Source organism: Urtica dioica, chromosome 5 (assembly GCF_054948205.1).
Source record: "Urtica dioica subsp. dioica isolate 48M chromosome 5, U.dioica_male_clone48M_v1_H2, whole genome shotgun sequence".
Lineage (NCBI taxonomy): Eukaryota > Viridiplantae > Streptophyta > Magnoliopsida > Rosales > Urticaceae > Urtica > Urtica dioica.
This window is the reverse complement of record NC_142760.1, coordinates 36,175,250-36,197,851: the sequence shown is the minus strand read 5'-3', so window position 1 is coordinate 36,197,851 and position 22,602 is coordinate 36,175,250. Positions and strand designations below refer to the sequence as shown.

General features: G+C 32.5%; 1 protein-coding gene across 1 annotated transcript in view; it reads left to right on the top strand.

Moving 5' to 3' along the window:
• Window positions 1–20,397, top strand: part of LOC149398166 (putative disease resistance protein At1g61300) — a 34,531-nt gene extending 14,134 nt beyond the window's left edge. Inside the window, exons 4-9 of the mRNA XM_089614488.1 lie at window positions 8,363–8,419; window positions 16,427–16,536; window positions 16,977–19,581; window positions 19,975–20,056; window positions 20,174–20,188; window positions 20,389–20,397. Coding sequence (XP_089470614.1) covers window positions 16,979–19,581; window positions 19,975–20,056; window positions 20,174–20,188; window positions 20,389–20,397 — 2,709 coding nt within the window. The 5' untranslated portion in view covers window positions 8,363–8,419; window positions 16,427–16,536; window positions 16,977–16,978. The remainder of the gene's footprint in view (window positions 1–8,362; window positions 8,420–16,426; window positions 16,537–16,976; window positions 19,582–19,974; window positions 20,057–20,173; window positions 20,189–20,388) is intronic.
• Window positions 20,398–22,602: the final 2,205 nt, after the last annotated feature.

Here is a 22,602-nt window from a genome sequence, read left to right as displayed (position 1 = left end):
AGAAGGCCGCAAAAAATCTCCTTTTATAAGTAAATGACACATCATTAATGCTAAGCCAAGATGTCAATACATCTATTTTGACTAGCCACCTTTTAAATTGGTTTGATCACTCACATCCTTTCGCAGAGCCTCAAGGGAGGATTACTAGGGATTGAGCCTAAGTGTGCAACCAACCACTTAGTCCAAAAGGTCAACTTTGAAAAACAATCCCCCAAGGGGAGGCCTTGCCATCATCGTCTCATTCTCGGACGTAGCTCATTGAGCAATGATCGAAGCAATAATGCCTTGGAGTACTCCCATTTAAGTGAGGGTCGCAAGAGCGGCTCTTAGTCCCACGTTAATTGCTTCTTTCATTAGTGTTGGGGATCGTGGGTTACAAACAACAAGTATAACCCTCCCACTTAGTTTTTGGAGTTGGTTCATCGACTCTTATAAGTTCGGAAACAAATTTCCTAGTTAGAGAGCGACAGAGCGGACAACTAGAAGAGAATCCTAGATCGACATGTTCAGAGTAGTATTAGTGCGTAAAGGCACAAGGTACATACTCGATCTTTTCCTATTTTCTATTTCGGGAAAGTGCATGAGGGAAGTGTGAACTTCAACTCACTCGAACACTTGAAAGTTTGAGATTACACATCTTTTTATTTTTCGGCTTGTCTACAAAGAGGCCTCCCACTCAAATTTTCAAGAGCATATAGATTTTGAACATATGTGATATAGATATAGTTTTGAAAACATTTTGAAAACTTATTTGATTTGGATGACAAAATATTTTCAAGTTTGAAAGTGAAAACGGTTTTTCAAAATTCAAACTAGTTTTGTAAAAACTCAATTTCAATTAAACTTTCAAAAATCAAAACATTTTAATCTTACACATCATGTTTATAATCATATGAAAACATTTTCGCTCAAGAAAATTTTCTCATTAGAGTTCTATAACTCATGGTAGTGGGGTTTGAAAATCCGGATTTCTAAAAAACTGGAGTTTCGGAACAGCCGCGCACCTCGGAGTAAAATCGCCATATCTGGCGACTCCGATGTCCTTTTGAGCCGAAACCAGTGGCATTGGACAGAGAACAGACAGAGCTTTAATTTGATTCAAGAATAATTAAATTTAGATTTCTGAGCAGAGAGTTATGCCACTTTTAATGCGGGTTTACTCCAGCTCGAACAAAAAGAAATAATTAAAGCTTGGTCCTTTTTAGGTGCGGAAAAGAATCGAGTGTAACGGAACGTTTTATAAAGGTTGTTAAAGCTTTTATTTGTGTTTTATTAGTAAGGTAATAACATGATATAAAAGAAATAACAACAAGCATAAAACGATTCAAGTAAAAATAAGAAACTAGCAAGATAACAAAACTAGTCACAAAATTTTACTCGAAATTTCTCAAACCTTTAAAACACGTTTTTCAATATAAAAAATTAAAAACTTTTAGAACTGATTCTAATGTGTTTTAAAAACAACCCAAACTCATAGAAAAAACAACATGCTTTTTAATTTAAAGGCAAGAGCAATAAATTAAAAAAAAATCTAAGATAACAATTCTAACTTGTCACAAAATTAGTAAACTTTCGAAAACGATTTTCAAGCTCATAATTTTAAAAACATGTACATGCATATCTTTTACCATAGCTCTGATACCATTTGTTGGAATTGATCTAGGGTTTAAGAAAAAGATTAAACGCTTCGGGAAGCGGCGGAATTTTAAAAAATTTCTTTACAAGTAAAAACAGTTTTTACTAACCTAGACAAAGAGCAAGTACATGTAATTAAAAACTAATATGAGCTAGAAGTTTACTAACCTTTCTTGAAGCTTGAACTTTGAAGAAGCTTTTGGAAAGTTTGCAACGCTCGTCTCCCCTCGCAGCACGTCTCTCTTTCTTTCATCGGCACCTCGAGCAACCACGAAAGTTTATATCACTAAATCACTCGAAATAAATGAATTAGTGAGTGGGCACTTTTAAACACTACGACTTAAGAACAAGTCTCGAAGTCGCAGAGCTAAACTCTAGGTCAAGTGAGGACCTAGGTGCCAAAGCAAAAAATCGAAAATAAACTAGAGAGAGAGAGAGAGGATTTCGGCCACAAGTTCTAGAGAGAGAGTCTCTCAAATCACTTAAACTTGGATGAATGAAAAGTGTGGAATGAGGCTCCTATTTATAGGAGAGGCTTTACCTTCAATAAAATAGTTTCCTCTTCTATAGAATATCACATATTAATGAGCCTATTTCCCATTTTCTTCTATGAGGCACACGGCCAAGACTTGCCAAGCAAGTCCTTGGATTTGTTTCCTCTTTTATTTGCTTCTCTCTTGACCCTTATGGCCGAAATTCCCTTATGCCATGCATAGGAAATTTGTTTCCTCTTTTTCTTTTGGCAAGTATCTAAATACATTTATGCACAAAATAATCTCTCCTTTTTCTCTATAGGGTAGGCGCCCAAGTCTCTCTAGAAGCTTCTTCATTTGTTCATGACAACATGAAAAAGGCCCATTAAGAATTTTCAATAAAACTCTTATGAAATGAAATTAATTCACGAGGCCCAATGATCAAGTCATGGCCGCGTGACATTAAGTCATCAAATGAACTTGTCAAAAAATTTATTGACATTCATTTCATCCTTTGTCTCAAAAGACAAAAATACCCTTTTAACTATTTTCGTTCTTGTTTTGACTTAGCTTCCAGTTTAACTATTCATATCGATGTGATTCGTGACAGTGACCTCATGGACCCAAATGAACAAAGCTTGAGCTAAACACTTGGACTCAAAAGTTCACAAACCTTTTCCAAGTTTAGCTTAATGCCAACTGACTCCACTAAAGAGCTGACACTGAAAATCTCTCGGTTCAAATGAATTTGTTTTCTACTCAAGAATTCGACCTAATTATAATGAGCGGATCCACTGAATATTATCTATGCTACCCTTCATGAATGTCATCAGCTAGTCGGTATTTACTAAATTACCATTTTACCCTTCTAGCTGTTATTTCCTCAACTCCTTTGTCGCTTGTGAATAAGTTAGAAACAATGTATTGACGAGGAGCTAACAAGTCACATTGTTTCATCCAAAAGAGTCAGGACTCAATTTGGACACTGGCCAGTTCATTTATTCACACTCTAAGGAACAAAGCATGAGGTGACATACATTGCATTTCAGCAATCTTGTACATGAATTCCATATCTATGAGAACTTCACAAAGTTACTCATGACATACTCACAACTTAGTACTTCACCAATAGGCCCTGTTCGGAATCACATAGTGAGTCCGAACTCTGACTTTCTCAAATGAGAATACTAAGGTGTGAAATGGCATGTCTCATTTCAGGATTAAGGTAAGCATGATGCAATTCATACATAGTGACTTCGAGACATAAGAGGTTAAATGGTTTGTTCTTATCTTGTCTCTAGAAGTGCACTGGTCAATTCAGTACCTTCGGAAGGTACCTAGAAGAACTATTAGAGTCCCCAACTCGCAATGCCTCATAACCAGACATCATAGATTCTTCTAACAATCGTACTGAGGTCAATAGTCCTTTGACCCTAAGATTGCGAATATATCGTTTTAAGCAAACTATGAAGAGTTTGTTCATGCAAATCTACATTTGTCTCTTCGTAAGTTGTTAAGTTTGTTTATGGACTAAAAGACTAAGGTTTTATCATAAAGCTTCAAACAAAGAAAGAATGAATGAACGTTTCAACTTTATTAATGAATGAATAGGCAATTACAAGCAAGAGTCTTCATGAGACTTTATTACATCAAATGTACAAAATAAAGATTACAACTCTTCTTGTGGGCACCATTGACAACAAGCTCGACATTGGTCTTTAACTCATTAGGTCAACTTCGGCCTTTACCTCGCTAGGTCGGCCTTGATTAGGCTCCACAACTCAACAATTTCCTACTTGAAAACTAATCTCATCACTTGTCTCAATAAACATGCTCATGACTCCCACTGTATGAGCAATGTCCAGCCTCGTACACATTATTGCGTACATCAAATTTTTTATGGCCGAAGCATAAGGGTGGTTGTCCACGTACGCCAGCTCATCCTCTGTCACTGGCAAGTGTTCTTTGGACAACTTGAAGTGCGTTGCTAGAGGCATGGTGATCGACCTCACCTCTTCCACGTTAAAGCGCCTGAGTACCTTTCTAACGCACTCCTCTTGTTAGAACTCAAGGCCCTCTCTGGTCGATGATGCTCATCCCGACAATCTTCTTCACATCTTCCGAATATTTCATCGTGAACTCTTTGGACAATATTTTCTTTGGCTCATCGAGTTTGCACATGTCGGCACCTACGATCAGCATGCCATCGACTTAGAGAAGAAGAATCACATAGAAGTCTTTAAACCTCTTGAAGTAATAATAATGGTCTGCCTCACGCCTGTCAAACTCAGCTTTCTTCATAAAATTGTCGAACTTCTTGTACATACTGCCTTGGAGCCTGTTTCAGCTTGAACACACTCTTCTAGCGCTTGCACACGAGCTCATATTTCTCTTTCACATTGAATCCTTCAATTTGCTTCATGTAGATCTTTTGGTCGAGTACTTTGTGAAGAAAAAAAAGTCCTCACATCTATCTGTTGGAGATGGAGGCCGTCCTTAACAACCAATCCGAGGATAGTTTTGATCGTCATGAACTTGGCTACATAAGATAAGATCTGTATGAACTTATTTCCTTCCTTCTGCTTGAAGCCTTTCACAACCAACTTTGTCTTGAAGTGTTGACTTCCATCTTGTTCCTCTATTCAGTACACCCACTTGTTGTGCATAGCGCTCTTTTATTATACAACTCGGTTAGCTCCTAGTTGTTCGTATCCATCTCATCTTTCATGGTGAGTTCTCACTTGGTCGAGTCATCGATCTGCATTGCCTTTTCGTAGCACTCTGGCTCTCATCTGTTAGTAATGAGGATGTAGTTGAGAGATAAAGGAAACGTGTGCTCCGGTTCACTGACTCTGGTCGATCTCTGAAACTCGGTGATCAAAGTTTGTTGATTCGCATCGAGCTCGGTGTTCTCGTCATCTTCATCTTTGAACGTGTTCAGCTCAAGATGATCTCTGTTCGGTCATCAAAGTGTCTTGATTCAGTTAGGCCCTTGAAAAATCCTTCATATCACTATTGATTTCTTGCTCTCGGAAGACTTTTTTCAAAGCTCCCCTTGAGTTTGTTTTTGTACATGGTATGCTCGTTGAAGACGACGTTCCTACTCTAAATAATATTTCTTCCTTCGGGATCTCAAAATTGATAACCAAACTCAATGTCGCCATTACTAATAAAATAATAATTTTATATTTCGGGTCGAGCTTACTTCAAACTGAAACGTGAATATGAACATACGATAAACAATCAAACACTTAAAATATGAAATGTTTTCCTTGTTACTCCATGCCTCTTCTATAATTTCAAAACCCAAAGGGACAAACAATCTCGGTTTTATCAAGAAGGCTTCCATATTGATTATATCTTCCCATAACATCTTGGGACTGTTGAAGTGGATGTGCATACTCCAAGATCGCTCGTTCAGAGTTTGGTTTATTTTCTCTGCTACTCTGTTTTGTTGAGGAATTCTTGAAATTGTCCTCACCATTTTGATCTTGTTCTCATCACAATAGTTCCTGAAGTTGGAGTTGACATACTCTCCTCCGTTTTTCAACTTCAAGCACTTTAGTTTCGAGCTCGTCTCCAACTCGCCATTACCTTCCACTTCTTGAAGGTAGAGAAAACCAGATTTATTCTTCAAGAAATAAACCCAATTTTTTTTATTATTCATTAATGAACGTAACACAATAGTGAGATCCACCGAGTGAAGGAACATGAGTTGGTCCCCGCACATCGATATGTACCAGCTCTAGCTTATCTGCATTCAACTTTTTGTTCGTCTTCGAAAAACTAAATCGCTTATGTTTTTCGAGAATGAAGCTATCTCATGTGTGATGTTCTACCGACTTTAACTTGGGAATCATGTTGTTTTTCATCAACATCTTCATTCTCTTTTCGATCATGTGACCAAGCCGACAGTACCACAACTCGATCTTCTCCGAGTTGCTAACATTCGCATTGGTTCCCAGCTGTTAGGTAGAGAGGCGATTAGGATTAGAGCTTGCATTTCGTCCTCAAGCTCGATATGAACTTATGATAGTTGGTTGACGATCATGTGTAACTCGTTCACGTGTGCAGCCACCCAAGCGCCTTCCTTCATCTTTAGGTGGAAATGTTTCTTCTTGAGAATGACCTTGTTGTTTGCTGAAAGTTTCCCATACATATCAGAAAGAACCTTCATCATACTCGCAATGGTCTTCTGCTTCACCACATTGTGCGTGACGTTCAACGTCAGCCGTTTGACTCAAAAGCACCTTTCTAACAAGGAGATCCCCTTCGCCTTGTCCATGTTCTCTAACTTCTTGCTCAGAGATCAAACTTGCCTATCTCGTGCGAGGTGCCTTCTTCGCCTCCCATGTGCCTTCTTCTTGCACATGAGGAACTATGATACCAATTGTTAGAATTTGAGCTCCAAATCCTAATCAAACCCAGAAACGCAAGAACAAATGCAAATAACAAGACACAAGATTTATAGTCGTTCAACCTCAACATGAGCTTTACGTCCATTTTGTCATTGCAAATTTCACTGTGAACTAGAATGGAAAGGTGTTTACACATTCTCTCTCTCTCACTCTCTCTATACCTATTTTCTCTCTACATTTTTTCACACACCATTAATGACAACTACATTAGTATTTATATAAAACAATTAGGGTTACAAGTATGAAATGATTAGGATATCCTTGGCCCAAAACGATTCAGAGAGGGAAAAATATGAGTGAGATGGAAAAAGTTCATACATCGAACCCTACTAATAGTTATTACCAATAATTAACTGAATGCGATTTAAAAGAAAAATTCGGAATTGTTGGTTGATGATCTTTGCGTCGATCTTCAAACCTTGACCCTAGCCTTGATCTTCGGTTGTGAGTCCTACAACAAGCAATCCATGAAAAAAATAAGGAAATCAAAAGTCCTAATTTTTCAAATATGAAATCGGATAAAAACGAAAAACACAGTTTTGGAGTCCGAAACGGAGACATTCCTACTTATTCGCAAAAATCTGTACTGATTTTTGAAATTCTGACTTCGTATTACGGTAACGCATAAGAAAGAGATGAGAAAGAGACCGATTTTGGAGAGAGATAAAGATAAAGAGAGATTGCGATTTGGGAGGGAGAAAACTGCGATTTTGGAGAGAGAGAGAGAGAGAGAGAGAGAGAGAGAGAGAGATTCCATTAATTAGGGAAATTTGAATAATAAATCGGATATATTTTAATTTTGAAAATATTATTTACTTAACTAATAAAAATAAGGGTAGTTAAATTATAAAATAAAATTAAAAAAAAAAAAAAAAACCCTGCAAAGTGGCTTACTAAGTAAATAAAGAACGGCTAATGAGCTGCTTTTGATCATAAACATATTTGTGTATCGTTAATATATCTTAAAAGAGGCAATCACAATTTCAAAATATGTTTCGTGAGTTTTTTTTTTTTGGCATTTTTACACGTACTTGTCATTTTTCTCTCTCCTACATAGACATGATATTACAAAAATATGACACATGCATGGCCCACCTTTCGTTTCTCTTTGATCCCACGTTGATACACGCAATTATCTTTAACGAGTCACTTGCCTGCTTGTTGCCGCGGATTTAAAGCAGAAAATTTGGTTTAAGATTTTATTTTGATTTATTTTTTAATTGAAATTATCCGGATAAAATTAATTATGCAATTAATTTTAACCAAAATTTCGGTTAAAATTAACCGTCATGTTAATTTTAACCGAGTGATTTCAGTTAACTTAGTTTAACCGTCCCTTTTCAATTCTTTCTAGTCGATTTTTTTTCTTTTGATCAAACAATAGAAAGTAAGCAAACACTTGAACGTTTGTTTGATCGGTTAATTTCAATTAATTGAATTAGATTTTTTTTATGTTAACAGTTAACCTATAACCGTTTATTTCAACTAACAATTAACCGAAGTTAACCGAAAATTCACCTTGACTCGGATTGTCAATACCGTTAAATTTATGTATTAGAATAGAAATTTAGTGTCTTCTTGATAAATGAGATGATAATTTTACTTGTTTGTTTGAAGAGATTTTTTCCTTATGTTATACTAATTTTCATTAAATTAAATAAAATAAACATAATTAATTTCTTATATATAATTAAGCTTGAATTTGTCGAATGTATATTTAATTAGTCTTGATCTAACTTTCATATCAGCAAAGTTGTAAATAAAAAGAGTTTATATACATAATAACTATATAAAACACCTTCATTTATGTGTAATTTTTTGTTTCTTTTTTTCCAGCATACTTAAGCTCTAAGCTGAGGTCTTATTAAGTGCCGAGGAGACTCTTAAAATCACGTAAGTAATTTATTGTCCAATTTCTTTAAATATATGTCGGCTATTATTATTATTATTATTATTATGGACTCTTACATTCAAAGCAATATTCAAACTTTGAATTACTAATGTGGCCAACCATTTTCCTACCTTCACACGTCATTTATAAAATTTATCCTTGATATGCATTTATCTAATTTTTTAAAAAAATTCCAGTGTGTCATTTTTTTTGTTCTCCCAATTGTTAAAAAAAAAATGCCTTTTTTCCTTGTTTAACCTACGGTCTTAATTTTTTTTTTTTTTTTTTATATTAAGATGTATGGGATTCAATTATATATATTAATTAATTGGTACTTTCTGTTTGTTTCTGCTAAGTATGAAGTTCACAATTTCTATTTGCTCATAAGCTAATGTTCGAGATTAATTGATATGTATATATATATATATATATATATATATACATATATATATATACATACATATATATATATATATATATATATATATATATATATATATACAGATAATAGGTTTTCACCTAATGGGTTAATGGACATATTTATATTGGCATATAGTAAGATAGTGGACATATGTTTGGTGATTTGGAATAAAAATTTATTATTAGTTTACTAACTATTATTTTTAATGAACTTCAAATTATATTATTTTCTTATCTGATTACAAATAATGTCGTTAATATTCATGTTTCTTCCCCTGTTATTTTTTTGGTAATCTCATTTTTATATTACTAACTAAACATATGTTATTCTTAGCAACAAATGTAAAAGAGCAAAGACGCGGTTAATGTTGAATATATATTTTTTAACAAATGGCGACAAAAAAGATCATTGTTTATGTGGAACTCTCTTTTTAGTATATAGATATAATATAATGGTTTTTTTGCGTGGGACCTACTTCTCTCTCGTTGCAATTCTTTTCTATGTCTATTTTCTTTATCAATTTTTTAAAAAAGTTATGTCCATTTCCTATACATCTATAACATAGATAATAAAGATGACTTCCTCTCCCACTTTCATCCAGAGTTCGTCACGTGGCTTCGCCAAGCGGCGGCACGTGTCAACCTTTAATTTTTTTTTTTTCAGCCTTAAATTTTTTTTCCTTCTCTCATCAATATATTTTGTATAATTTTTAATATATATTTTTTTTCTCCCTCTTCCGTCAATATATTTTGTATAATTTTTTTATGTATATTATAATCATAATTACTAATATTATATCTATAACATACATTATTTTGAGTATATGTTATTATATATATATATATATATATATATATTCTTCGAAATACTATGTAGTTTTAATATTACAAGTAGATTTTATATGTTATTGTTTGATATATAATACACTTTTACAATTTAACATAACAATATATATTATTAATATAAATAGAGATTTGTAACTAACTAGACCATTTTAAACATATGATTTTGGATCTAGCCTATGTTTGACAATTTTTAGGGATATAGCAAATGACTTATGTGGCAATAATTAAGGTCTGATTTGCCCTTATTTATTAACAAATTCGTCACTTTATCTCTCATATTTTTTTTTCAAATAATTTTTTTTGCATCAAAATTTCAAAAATTCGTATCTTTCTCATACGAACTCGAAATTGAGTGATTTCAGATCCTACAAATTCTTCGCGTCGAGATCTTCAAAAATAGACCCATTGTATTTGATGAAAAATTATATTTATGTCGATAATTTCAAAAAATTCTCATTATTTTCATATTTAAGTTAGTAACGTGATTTTTTTACATCTATGGTATTAAACATGATTTTTCATCAAACACAATGGATCTATTTTTGAAGATCTCGGCGTCACGAATCCGTAGGATTTGGAATCAGTCAATTTCGAGTTCATATGAGATAGATATGGTTTTTTTGAAGTTTTTATGGAAAAAAAAGTGTAAGAAAAAAGTAAGAAAGAAAAAATGACGAATTTGTTAATAAATAAGGGCAAATCAGACCTTAATTATTGCCACATAAACTTGTTGGCTATTTTCCTAAAAGTTGTGAAACATAGGTTAAAAACAAATTTCATAGTTTCATTTTGGCTATTTTGCTACACTGCCCATATAAATATAAAAAACTTTTCTTAATTTCTATTTCTCTATATCTTTTTTATTTAATTTATTTTTATCAAAATTTAACTTCAATTTTCATTTTCCTATTTTTTTTTTGTTCATAATACTTATAAAAAATCTGACAGATAGGAAAACATGCAATATTTTGAAAAACTTTGATTCATAAAAGAGTGTTTTTTTTTTTTTTTACCTTTTGTTACTTTTTAAAAATCATTGACAACGATTTTGCTAAACTTAATTTAATAAAATTAAAAGTCTTCAACTTACTCTATTTTTCCTTATTTTTATTTTTCATTTTTTTGTTTAAAAACAATAATAATTTTGTTGACTCGCGCGTTGCGCGTTGTTGAAACTGATATAGTCATATATATATATATAACAACCAATGTTACCAAACTCATTAGTTATAATTCTGATAGATATCTAATTTAATTTTAAAATGTTTAAGTTTAGGACATATGACTCATTTGATGTTTTATTTTTATCTTATTAACTTCTATAATTTATAGGTGTGTATTTAATTTTTTAATAATAGAATATCATTGACAAAAAAAAAAAAAAATCAGGATCTGCCCTTTTCACTAAGGTGAGTAACCATATTACAACCCTCATGTAGCTCATTGTAAAAAAAAAAAAATTAAGGATGAATGCTGATTATGTTGTAATATATAACATATTCGAACCATATGAATATTTTGTAAACAAAATAAAACAAATGGCTTCTACTGTTATTATTATTATTATTATTATTATTATTATTATTATTATTATCAATTGTTGTTTTTCTTTTTATGGATTAATAGTTGGGTTTTATGATTTGTTCATTGGTCTTTTAAATGTTATTATAGATCTTTTTAAACTTTGTTATAAATAGTTTTGACAATTTTGTGAATCTAAAAAATAAACTATTTGCTTTCCTTCTTATTTTAGCTTGAGAAATTGACAGCAATAATATCATTTGTTTGTCACTTACCAAAAATCAACCAAAACTTAAATATTAACATATTTATCAAATCGGTAACGAACTGCAACCAGTTCGTGACCAATATGTCATGAAATCAACTCAGTTCGTGACCGATTTGATACTAAGTGTGTCAATATTTGAGTTTTTATTGATTTTTGATAAATAACGAACAATTGGTATTATTGTGGTCAATTTCCCTTTTAACTTCTTTTGATATATAAACTTTCTTTTTTAAACAATATTTTTTTTTTCTTTCTTTTTAAACACTATTTGAAGTCTAGCAAATTTTATTAAAAAAAATTGTATCGGATACTATAATACATTAAATCATTATTAATGATGAGGCTATAATTATTTTTATCATTGTATGCTGTGTTATGCACACAAAATATATTAGGGATGGCAATTTTGTGATCGTGTCGTAATCGTGTCGTATTAATCGTGTTTGCATAAATAATTGCTAAAACCAAATCCGACCATTTATTAATCGTGTTTGAAATCTAGATCCAAATCCGACCGTTTATTTTTTTTACAGATCCATAACCGTTTAAATTAAACCGTTTAATAGTCGTGTTAAATGGGTATTTAATCGTGTTTTAACCGTGTTTAGACATTCGGACTCAATTAAATGCGATATAATAATAAAAAACATATTAGTCATAAGATTAGAATTGTCCTTTTTCTTTTTACACTAACTTCCGATACATCGATACTGAGTCACGTGGCTAACTAATACTTTTGTTTTTCCTTTATTCTTTTCCTATTTTTTCACACACAAAATTTGGCAAAATATAAAAAAAAGGGAAAATAATGAAGGTTAAAAGTAAACAAAATAGGTAGTTGAAATTTTAAGGAGAATATGGAGGGAATGTTATGGAGGGATATCAAATCTAAATATTAGTCTAATTATTTATAGTTTCATGGAAAATATGGAGGGAATTTTATGGAGGGATATCAAATCTAAATATTAGTCTAATGTTATGGAGAATATGGAGGGAATATTATGGAGGGAATGTTTTATTTGGATAAAAATTAGATATTGAATTTGAAAGCAAATGGAGGTAATAAGTCATTTTACTATAATTGAAATAAAATAAAATTGAATACGATATGTTATTTTGATACTATAGTTATTGTGATAGTTAAATTTAAATTGTGATTTCTCGATATGAATTGAATTAAATTGAAATCAAATAAAATTGAATATGATACGTTATTATGAGACTATAGTTATTGTGATTGTGAATTGAAATCAAATAAATTGAATATGATACGTTATTGTGAGATGATAGTTATTGTGATTGTGTATTGAATTGAATTAAAATAAAATAAAATAACATTGAATATGATACGTTATTATGAGATCATAGTTATTATGATTGTGAATTGAATTGAATTAAAATCAAATAAAATTGAATATGATATGTTATTATGAGATGATAGTTATTGTGATTGTGAATTGTAATGGTTCGGTATGAATTGAATTGAATTGAAATAAAACAAAATTAAATATGATACGTTATTATGAGACTATAGTTATTGTGACTATCAATTTTAAATTGTGATTTTTCAATATGAATTGAATTGAAATCCAATAAAATTGAATAAGATCAATTATTATGAGATGATAGTTATTGTGATTGTGAATTGAAATTGTTCGATATAAATTGAATTGAGATAAAATAAAATTGAATATGATACGTTGTTATGAGATAATAGTTATTGTGATAGTCAATTTTAAATTGTTATTTTTCAATATGACTTTAATTGAATTGAAATTCAATAAAATTGAATATGATACATTATTATGAAACTATAGTCATTGTGATTGTGAATCGTGATTGTTCGATATGAATTGAATTAAAACTGAAATAAAATAAAATTGAATTTAATATGTTATTATGATATTATAGTAATTTTGATTGCTCGATATGAATTTTGATTCTTATTGCTCGGGTTAAGTCAATTGGTATACTATAGACTATATATTATCATACGTGAATTGATATTTGTACGAATATACTTTATTTTATTATATCATATTTTCTAATATCAATTTTATGTTTATAATTATAATTTTATGTTTATAGTTATAAATTTATAATTTTACATATATAATATTAATCGTGTTTAAATGGATCGTAATCGTGTTATTACTCGTAATCGTGTTAGTTGGATCATATTCGTGCGGGTCGTAATCGTGTTTCGTGTCGACCATTTAATAATCGTGTTAATCGGTTTTTTATCGTGTTACCGTAATCGTGTCGTTTTAAACCATTATTTAATCGTGTTAGCGTGTTCGATCCAATTAAGAACCGACCCATTTATTAAGATCCAAATCCGATTTAAATCGTGTCGTAACCGTTTCGTGTTTCGTGTCCGGACCAAATTGCCACCCCTAAAATATATGTGCATATATGCGAATATAATTTACGCATATCAGTAAATTTATGCATATATAGTATATCCTTTACTATATACAATATAGCAGATGCTTTGTTGGATCTTTAATGAGCATTACTTTTTTTTTTTGAACCAATTAATGAGCATTACTCTATCCAACATTTTCATTTCCTTGTATCTATTTCATACCCTAAAAGAGGGGTGGGGCAAAAGCATTTTCGTCACTCCTCTTGGCTTGCCACGTGGCAACTTAAGGCTTTTCTTATCTTATTTATTTATTTATTTATTTTTTCAATAAAATACATAATGCACAGACCTCTCTCTCTCTCTCTCTCTCATATTTCATATATATATATATATATATATATATATATATATTGATATATACACACAATTACTATCCATAAAATGTTTATTGAATTTTGGAATTGTAAATTGTGATAATACAACTTAAATATTTAATTATTGAATACAGATATCTATGGAATAATTTTTTAAATTCAATTTTGTCTTTTATTCTTCTAGCATATATAAGTTTGTTTTAGTTTATGTGACATTTAAAAAAAAAAGTCATACAATTTTTTTGTGGGTATATTCTTCATACATAATACAATAGTTATATTTGTAAATTGTGATAAAAAGAACTTAAATATTTAATTTATTGAATACATATATCTATGGAATATTTTTTAAATCCAATTTTGTCTTTATTTTTCTATCATATATAAGTTTTGTTTTAGTTCATGTGACATTTTCAAAAAAAAGTTCATACAGTTTTTTGTGTGGGTATATTCTTTATACATCACACGATAGTTATATTTGTAAATTTTGTTTTCAAAAATATTATTGCATTGTATATTACTAAAAGTTTCTTTAAACAACATTATTTTGATAATTTATTCGCATATATTCATTAATAAAGTGTTTAAAACTTCATAGAAAAAATACTTGTCCCATTTTTTATTTAAATTTAATTTTTACGTTTATTTTTGTATCCTTATTAACTTTATATTTAAAATAATATCATTATGACAACGAATAAAAAATATCTTTTGTTAATTTAGCTTTGAATGTTAGATTATTAATAATTTATATTATTTAACAAGCAATATCTTTAAGGTGTTCAAAATTGTCACACCTATATACAGTCTCTTCTGTCATGCTATTTTTCAATATTTTAAAATATATTCTTATGGTACTTTATTATTAGCTAATATATGTACAATTTAGAAATATATTGTATTTAACACATGGATAACAGTCTCTTAGGATTATGTGTTTGAGTAATGAATTTGATATCACTTTTGGTTTTTTGTGTACAATGCACAAAAAATAAACCATGACATAAATATTATTATAGATCAAAAGAGAGACAACACATTAAACCCATCTCTTTCCAACAAAAAAAAATGTAGTATATGGTGATTACCTCATTTGGATTAAAAAACCAACATTTAAGTTATTAAATAAATTATGTTTTTTAATCAAATAAATCATGTTTAATAACAAAAAAAAAAGCATTACAACAACTTATTTTTTTTAGTTAATTTACGCCTTTATCTTTCTACCTATGACATATATGATACATCTAGTTATTATGATTTTCTAATTTTAAATATTTTTACAAAATAAACAAAAAAAATGTGTATCTTATACTTTTTCGTTATATTTATACCGAATTCAAATATTTTCCGTGCCACAAGGGAACGGCATCAATACTAGTATTTATTAAAATTCTACTCAAATTTATTGGCGTTATCGTTAATTTTTTTAATTTATTTATTGAAGTAATCATCTATCTAGAGCAAACCAGACAGGATTTGTGTGGCTTTATCCATCTTCAATAATATAGGTTTTGTTTAACTCACCAATTACCAATGTAACTACAGTATAAACAAAAAACTATATTATATACTGAAATTAAATAAACCAACTGATATTTATCCATAGAAAAGAGAACTTCGAACTTGCCCATAACAATATATAGTTATAATTGACAACATAGGTACCATTTAAAATAATTTTTAGTGTAATCGTAATTTAGAATTTCAATCTAGCACAAATCTCAAAAAATTCATATGCTTTAATGTATAAATAAATCTAGCAAATCTCACAAAATTCTGTCCTTAATTTTTCTTAAGAATGTTGGTGCAAAACTCATTGATTTTGTAGCATTATAGTCATTTAGTTTTTATTTGTTTATGAAATGCAACACTAGAAACATATTTTACAAACCAAAATATCTTGAAAGACACTAATTAAATTACATTGTGACTCTAAAAACATAAATTAATGTTAATCAATTTCAAAAGTTTAAGGTATTATTTTAATTTAAATATAATGATACATTTTTAAAATTAAGTATAGAGCAAAACAATCTGATTGTTAACAATATTTGATTGGTCACATATATGTGTATTAACTTGTAAATTCATTCTTTCTCCATTTTATTTGTTTATTTTGGACGTGCCCCAGTTAGCCCTTACCTAAAGCTATGCCTGCTACATTAAAATATTAACTTAAATGTATTGTTTTTTTTTCCTCTATTTGCAGTGATCCTCACATGTATACTTTGGTGAAATCTACTATGAATCTAGAGAACTGAACGCGATACAAAGTTCTTCTTAGAATCATCAAGCAAGCACTTGACTTATATTTGTGTCGTAAGTTCTTTAACTTATTATTTAATCTTATTCCTTTAAACATATAGTCCTTGAATTTTTATGATTGTGACATTCTGTCCATAATTTTTCTTAAAAATATTGGTACATAAGTCATTAATTTTGTAGCATTTTAGTCATTTTAATTTTTATTTATTTATGAAAGTCAGCACCAGAAACATATTTTACAAGCCAAAATATCTTGAAAGAAACTGATTAAATTACATTTTGACCCTAAAAACATAAATTAGAGTTGAGCAATTTCAAAAAATTTAAGTATTATTTGAATTAAAATATAATGATACATTCATAAAACTGCATATAGAGCATATGAAACATTGATACAGTAGCTCTTTTGTCGTTGTCATGCATCTTTCGTTTATGAATTGTTACTTTAAAAAAGTGAATCACAGTAACAGTAAAAGTAAATTTCAATGACGCAGGAATGGATTTCCTTGTCTCAGTCTTTGGCTCTGTTGTAGGATGTGTATTGCCTGACGTAGTCAAGCGATGGGAACAATACAGAGACATAGAAAAGAATATGGACTGTCTCAAAGAGTTATCAGAGAAACTTAGACGTCAATCTGCAGACATAAAAAGGAGACTCGAAACCGAGGTCATTCCTGGACAGACCGAGGAGGTAGATGAACTAAAGTTCTGGCTGGAACGCGTGGAGAAGAGTGATGGAGCGCAAGTCCTGGACAGAAACGAAGTGAGCCGGGTCAAATGCTTATCACGGGCAAGGCTGGGGAGAAGAGTTGAAGAAATGATAACCAAAGTCAATATTCTATACGACGAAGGTGTTAAGTTACAAGAACGCAGTTTGGTCAGAACACTAGAGCAGCGTGGGATAGAAAGGCCGACGACGACAGGGCTGTTATTTGGAGGCGATACGCCGGCGGAGAAGACAAAACAAGAGATCTTGCGTTGCTTGGCGGACGATGAAGTTATGAGGATCGGAGTCCATGGGATGGGTGGGTCTGGTAAGACAACCGTGCTCAAACATCTCCATAACGACCTTTTGAACGCCGGCGACGAGATTGGAATCGAGTTCGACAAGGTGATCTGGATCACTGCGTCAAGGGAATGCGGTGTAAGAGGTTTACAGGATAAAGTCGCGCGTGAGTTTCGTTTGGATTTAGTCGGCGACGGTGAAGAAGAAAGGGCTGTGGCGTTGTTAAGTGGATTAAAAAACAAGAGGTTCCTGCTCATCATTGATGATCTGTGGGAACATTATCCTCTTGAAAAGGTCGGAGTCCCCTACCCAACCCTCGAAAATGGATGCAAGTTGGTACTCACGACTCGGTCACTCGACGTTTGCAACAAGATGGAATGCGACGAGATAATACCAATGGGGCTTCTGTCGGTGCAAGAGGCGGAGACGTTGTTCTTGGATAAGGTTGGACAAGACGTGGCTGATGACCCAACACTTAGTAACATGGCAAAGCTATTCGCTAGAGAATGTGCAGGTCTTCCTCTAGCGATTGTCGTCGTAGCTGGAAGCATGAGAGGCAAAACGGACGTAAAAGAGTGGGAAGTCGCGCAAACTGAGCTCAAGTATGTTGAATTTCCTGCATTGCAAGAAATTACTACAATTTTGAGGTTTAGTTACGACCGGTTAAAGGACGAGAAAATGAAAGAGTGTGTTCTGCATTGCGCGTTGTACCCTGAAGACCATCTCATCGAAAGAAGTTCTTTGATATACCAGTTGATAGCCCAAGGAAGTGTTGATCACGGCAAGACGGTGAAAGTAAGGAAGGACAAATGTCATGTTATGTTGAACGAGCTCGTGCGTAATTGCCTTTTGATTGACGCAGTCGACTACGACAAGGAGAAATGTGTGAAGCTCCACGACTCGGTGAGAGACATGGCGATACAGATCATGCGCGAGACTCCATCTCGATTCTTAGTGGGGGCGACAGGGGAAGAAAAATGGGACGAGGGACTCGAGAAGGTTTCATTACTAGGATACAACAAAATCGCCCTCATTACCGAGCCCCCAAGGTGTCCAAGACTATCAACGTTATTATTCGTCAATGCAAGAGAGCTGGACACTATCTCTGAAGATTTCTTTACATGGATGAAGGGACTGTGTGTTCTCGATCTATCTCACACGAGTATCAGAACCCTTCCTGGTTCCATACTTGGTCTGGAAAATATTACCGTGTTGTTGCTCAGTTATTGTGGACTCACGTGCGCGCCAGATCTGTCAAACTTGAGGAACTTGATAAGGCTGGATTTGTGCAATTCAGGGATCTATTCAGAGAACGAAGAATATCCTAAAGGGTTAGAAAAGTTGGTAAAATTGACGCACCTTGACTTAGGTGGTATCCGGGCTAAGAATTATCCCAAAGGGCTTCTCTCCGAGCTCTCCAACCTAATCTACCTCTCGATTATTTTGCCACACGGAGCTGGAAAAGAGAGCGCACAAGAGTTGGCAGCTCTGCAGAATCTGGAGACTTTAAAAGTGAATATTCCGGATTTCAGCCTCTCCAAAGCGTATCTTCGGATGATTTCTAGCAAAGCAGCAACGACGACACAATGGTGTGATTTCAGATTTGTAATGGGACTTCACTCCTATCAAGATGAAGGTCCCGAAGTTATTGAAACCCCAAACACCGTGCACATATACTACAAGGATGAAGTCTCTCTCGAGGGCCCGATCATGGTACCCAATAATACTGAGAACCTCAAGGTGTCGTATTTCAATGTTGAAAAAAGTTTGTGCCGTATCGTATCTGTCGAAAACATAAAAAACTTGCAGACACTCACAATTGAAGACTGTAAGAAGATGGAGTACATGTTATATGATTCTCCGGCCGTGTTTCCTCTTCTTCAAAACATCAAGGAGTTGCAACTTACACGGCTGCCAGACCTGCGAGCGTTATTCGGTCCAGAGAGCGATGGAACGGCTTCTCCAGCGTTGCCACTCGGGGCATTCTCCTCTCTAAAGAAACTAAAGATCTACCAGTGTCCTAAATTGAAGACATTGTTTGTTGTTGGCAAAGACATCTCGTTTCCCAGTCTGGAAGATATCTTCATCTCGCAGTGCTTGGAGTTGGAGGAAATAATATCATATGAAAACGAGGATGCAATAAAAATGAACCTTCCTTTTTCAAAAAAAAAAATAATGAACCTTCCCAGTCTGAAAAGTATCACATTGAGTTATTTACCCAAATTGAAGAGCCCTCAGTTTGTCGCAGATTCCTTGTCTTATGGTCGGGTAAACAAATGTCCAAAATTGAAAGAGGTCGCTAACATCTCTTCAAAAATTATTATTATTGAGTGAAACAGAAGAGCAAAATGAGCCTTGACTTGGTCATTTTCGTTATTATTGTGAGTTGTAACCTTGACTTGGTGCGTTTTATTATTTGTTTTTGTTTGTTTTATTCTAAAACCACGTTTTGTATGTCCTGATATTATTGTGGGTTAAATTTGTAGTTTAAATTTCGCTGCTTATGTTCTGAAAATTGTAACGCACTCCAAACGTTCGACAGAAATACAAGACCAGAAAATTGTCCCAGTGTTGCCTCTATTTTTTTTTCCTTTCTTTTTCCTGCTGGAAATTCAAGTCTGGAAAATATTGGTTGAGGAGGTGCGTTTTATTATTCCTTTTGGTTTTTTGTTTTTGTTTTTAAAGCCACGTAGTGTTAAGGTCTGCGAGATTTTTGTGGATCAATTTGTAGTTTAAATTTCGTTGTTTACAGTCTTAAATTGTAACGCACTCCAAATGTTCGACAGAAATACAAAACTAGAATATTGTCCAAGTTTTGTCTCTATTTTTTTCCTTTTTTTCCCTGCGAGAAATATAAATACTCTGTGTGTTTGTCTTGTGTTATTCTCTGTTTCGTGCAGCGATCTTGATACGAAACCAACAATTATGTATGAACTAAGCTTTTTTGTAATGATAGATTTCACATGGAGAATTATGACACTATCAATTATAGCTTATGGTTTTGTATCTGATTGTCGCTTGAAGAAACCCAAAACCTGAATCCAATGATGGCTTATTGATGTTTCTCAAGAATTTATATACATCTGCTATGGCATTGAAAAGTATGACCCTCTAAATGATTGCGTACAGTCTTTTCTTTATGGGAACAAATATTCATTATGTGGAGAAGGGAACCTGCTGTGACAATTGCTTTCTGCAAAACCCAACAAACCAAACCAAGAACAGGATTTAATGAAAGACAAGCAACTCCGATCGAATAGTTCAATCAAGATAGAATAATGAAAGATATTAAGAAATGGACTACTTTCAGCCTTGGAAGCAAATCCATGATCAATGAGCAATACACTCCCAATGTTGTTGTGCCTAACCAAACTCTCAATGGTCCTTTAGATAGACTTGTGGATTGGCGACTTACACACCAAGTCACTTACAAGATGATCCAACGGTCAAAATCTGGAAATGCATAAATATGCAAAGATCTGCGCTTTTCCCTTTCTACCCCCTTGATCTAATTACGAAGGCTAATCCTGACTTTATATAAGATTAAATACAGCAGAATCCAAAGACAGTGTTTTTTTTTATGTTCCTCAAGGTTGGTCATATTCCAACTTTACAGGAACCGCCCACAAGTCTTGAAAAGAAAAATAGTGCCTGGACGTACGTTTAAAAAGATACAAATTGGATAAGCAATCGGTTATTTGTGAAGGCATAGCATAAAACACAACGATTTCAGGTTGTAAAAATTCTATCATTAGATAAACACCAAGTGAAAGTATATATCATGAACATTAGTTGTAAAGAATACCAAGTGCCTGAAAGTAGATGCGCACCAATTTCATCTTCGGACACCTCAAACTAACATTTTATCAGAGTTGTTCCAATAAAAATGCCATGGTTATTTTAGTTTATTTATGAGAGGAGTACAAAACTAACTCAACGGCGGAGACACTATCTCTTTATATATTGCAAAAGAAATTTATTTCAAGTCCAAGATTTCAGGTAATAAAAATCCTATCATTTGATGAACACCAAGTGAAAGTATATATCATGAACATTAGTTATAAAGAATACCAAGTGCCTGAAAGTTTAAAACAAATGAATAAGACTGCTTAGAGATAACTAAGTACCTCGCAGAACTGGTCATATTAATGAGAGCGTTAAACCAACAAGACCTGATATGAACGCTCTTGCACGGTCAAACTCAAAGATGGGTTTTCATTCACAACACTGCCAAAAAAAAAATTTATAACTCAAATTTATTCCACTAGAATATTACCCAAAACAAAGAAAAAAAAACATTCAATTTGGGACATGTTAAGAACTTATGCTATCCAATCTCATATGGGATATAAAACCCGACTGATAACCATTTCAGAAAAATTTGGGTTGGTTTTAAGAGGTTCTTCATAAGCAGTCCAGTCGTGTTTAGGTGCGCATCTTAATATCTCGAAAAGAGTCCAACCCTGCAACAAAAGAGAAAAAAAGAAAGAAAAAGAAAAGACAAACTCAGTATATGCAGTCGAAGCAAAAACAAGGAACACAGAATCAATTCTCGCCTCACTGAAGCCACAGAGAATAGAAATACCAGTTCTGTTATACCTAGCTTTGATCCATTGAGTGATAAGTAACCTAGATTTGACCAAACAAGGACTTCATAACCAAGAAACAGAACTCATTTCCTTAACTTTATCTAAATAAACAGTTGTGATAATTTAAGAACAAAATAAGCCCATATTTAGCAGCTTTAATTTCAAAATCAGTCTTGTCACGATGAATACAAATTAGACATTATGTTACGAATTTGGAGGGTATCGATCGAATCTCCAAGTAATTCTAGAGACCGGGTCTCTCCATGATTATTTCTTAAGAACTCTTCACAACATGATTCAGTGCCTTTCTCCCAGAATTCCTTCGTATTTAAAGAGTAATACAACTTCTGATATCTCGATCGCAAATGTAACACATTACAGGATAAATAAGCCGGTAGAATCAATACTATAGAACTTTGAATGCTTTATTTGGAACCAAGTCAAAGAACGAAAATCATAAATGAAACTATCTTTTGCTGAGACTTCGTAACCAATAAACAGAATGCATTTCCTTTACTCCGTCAG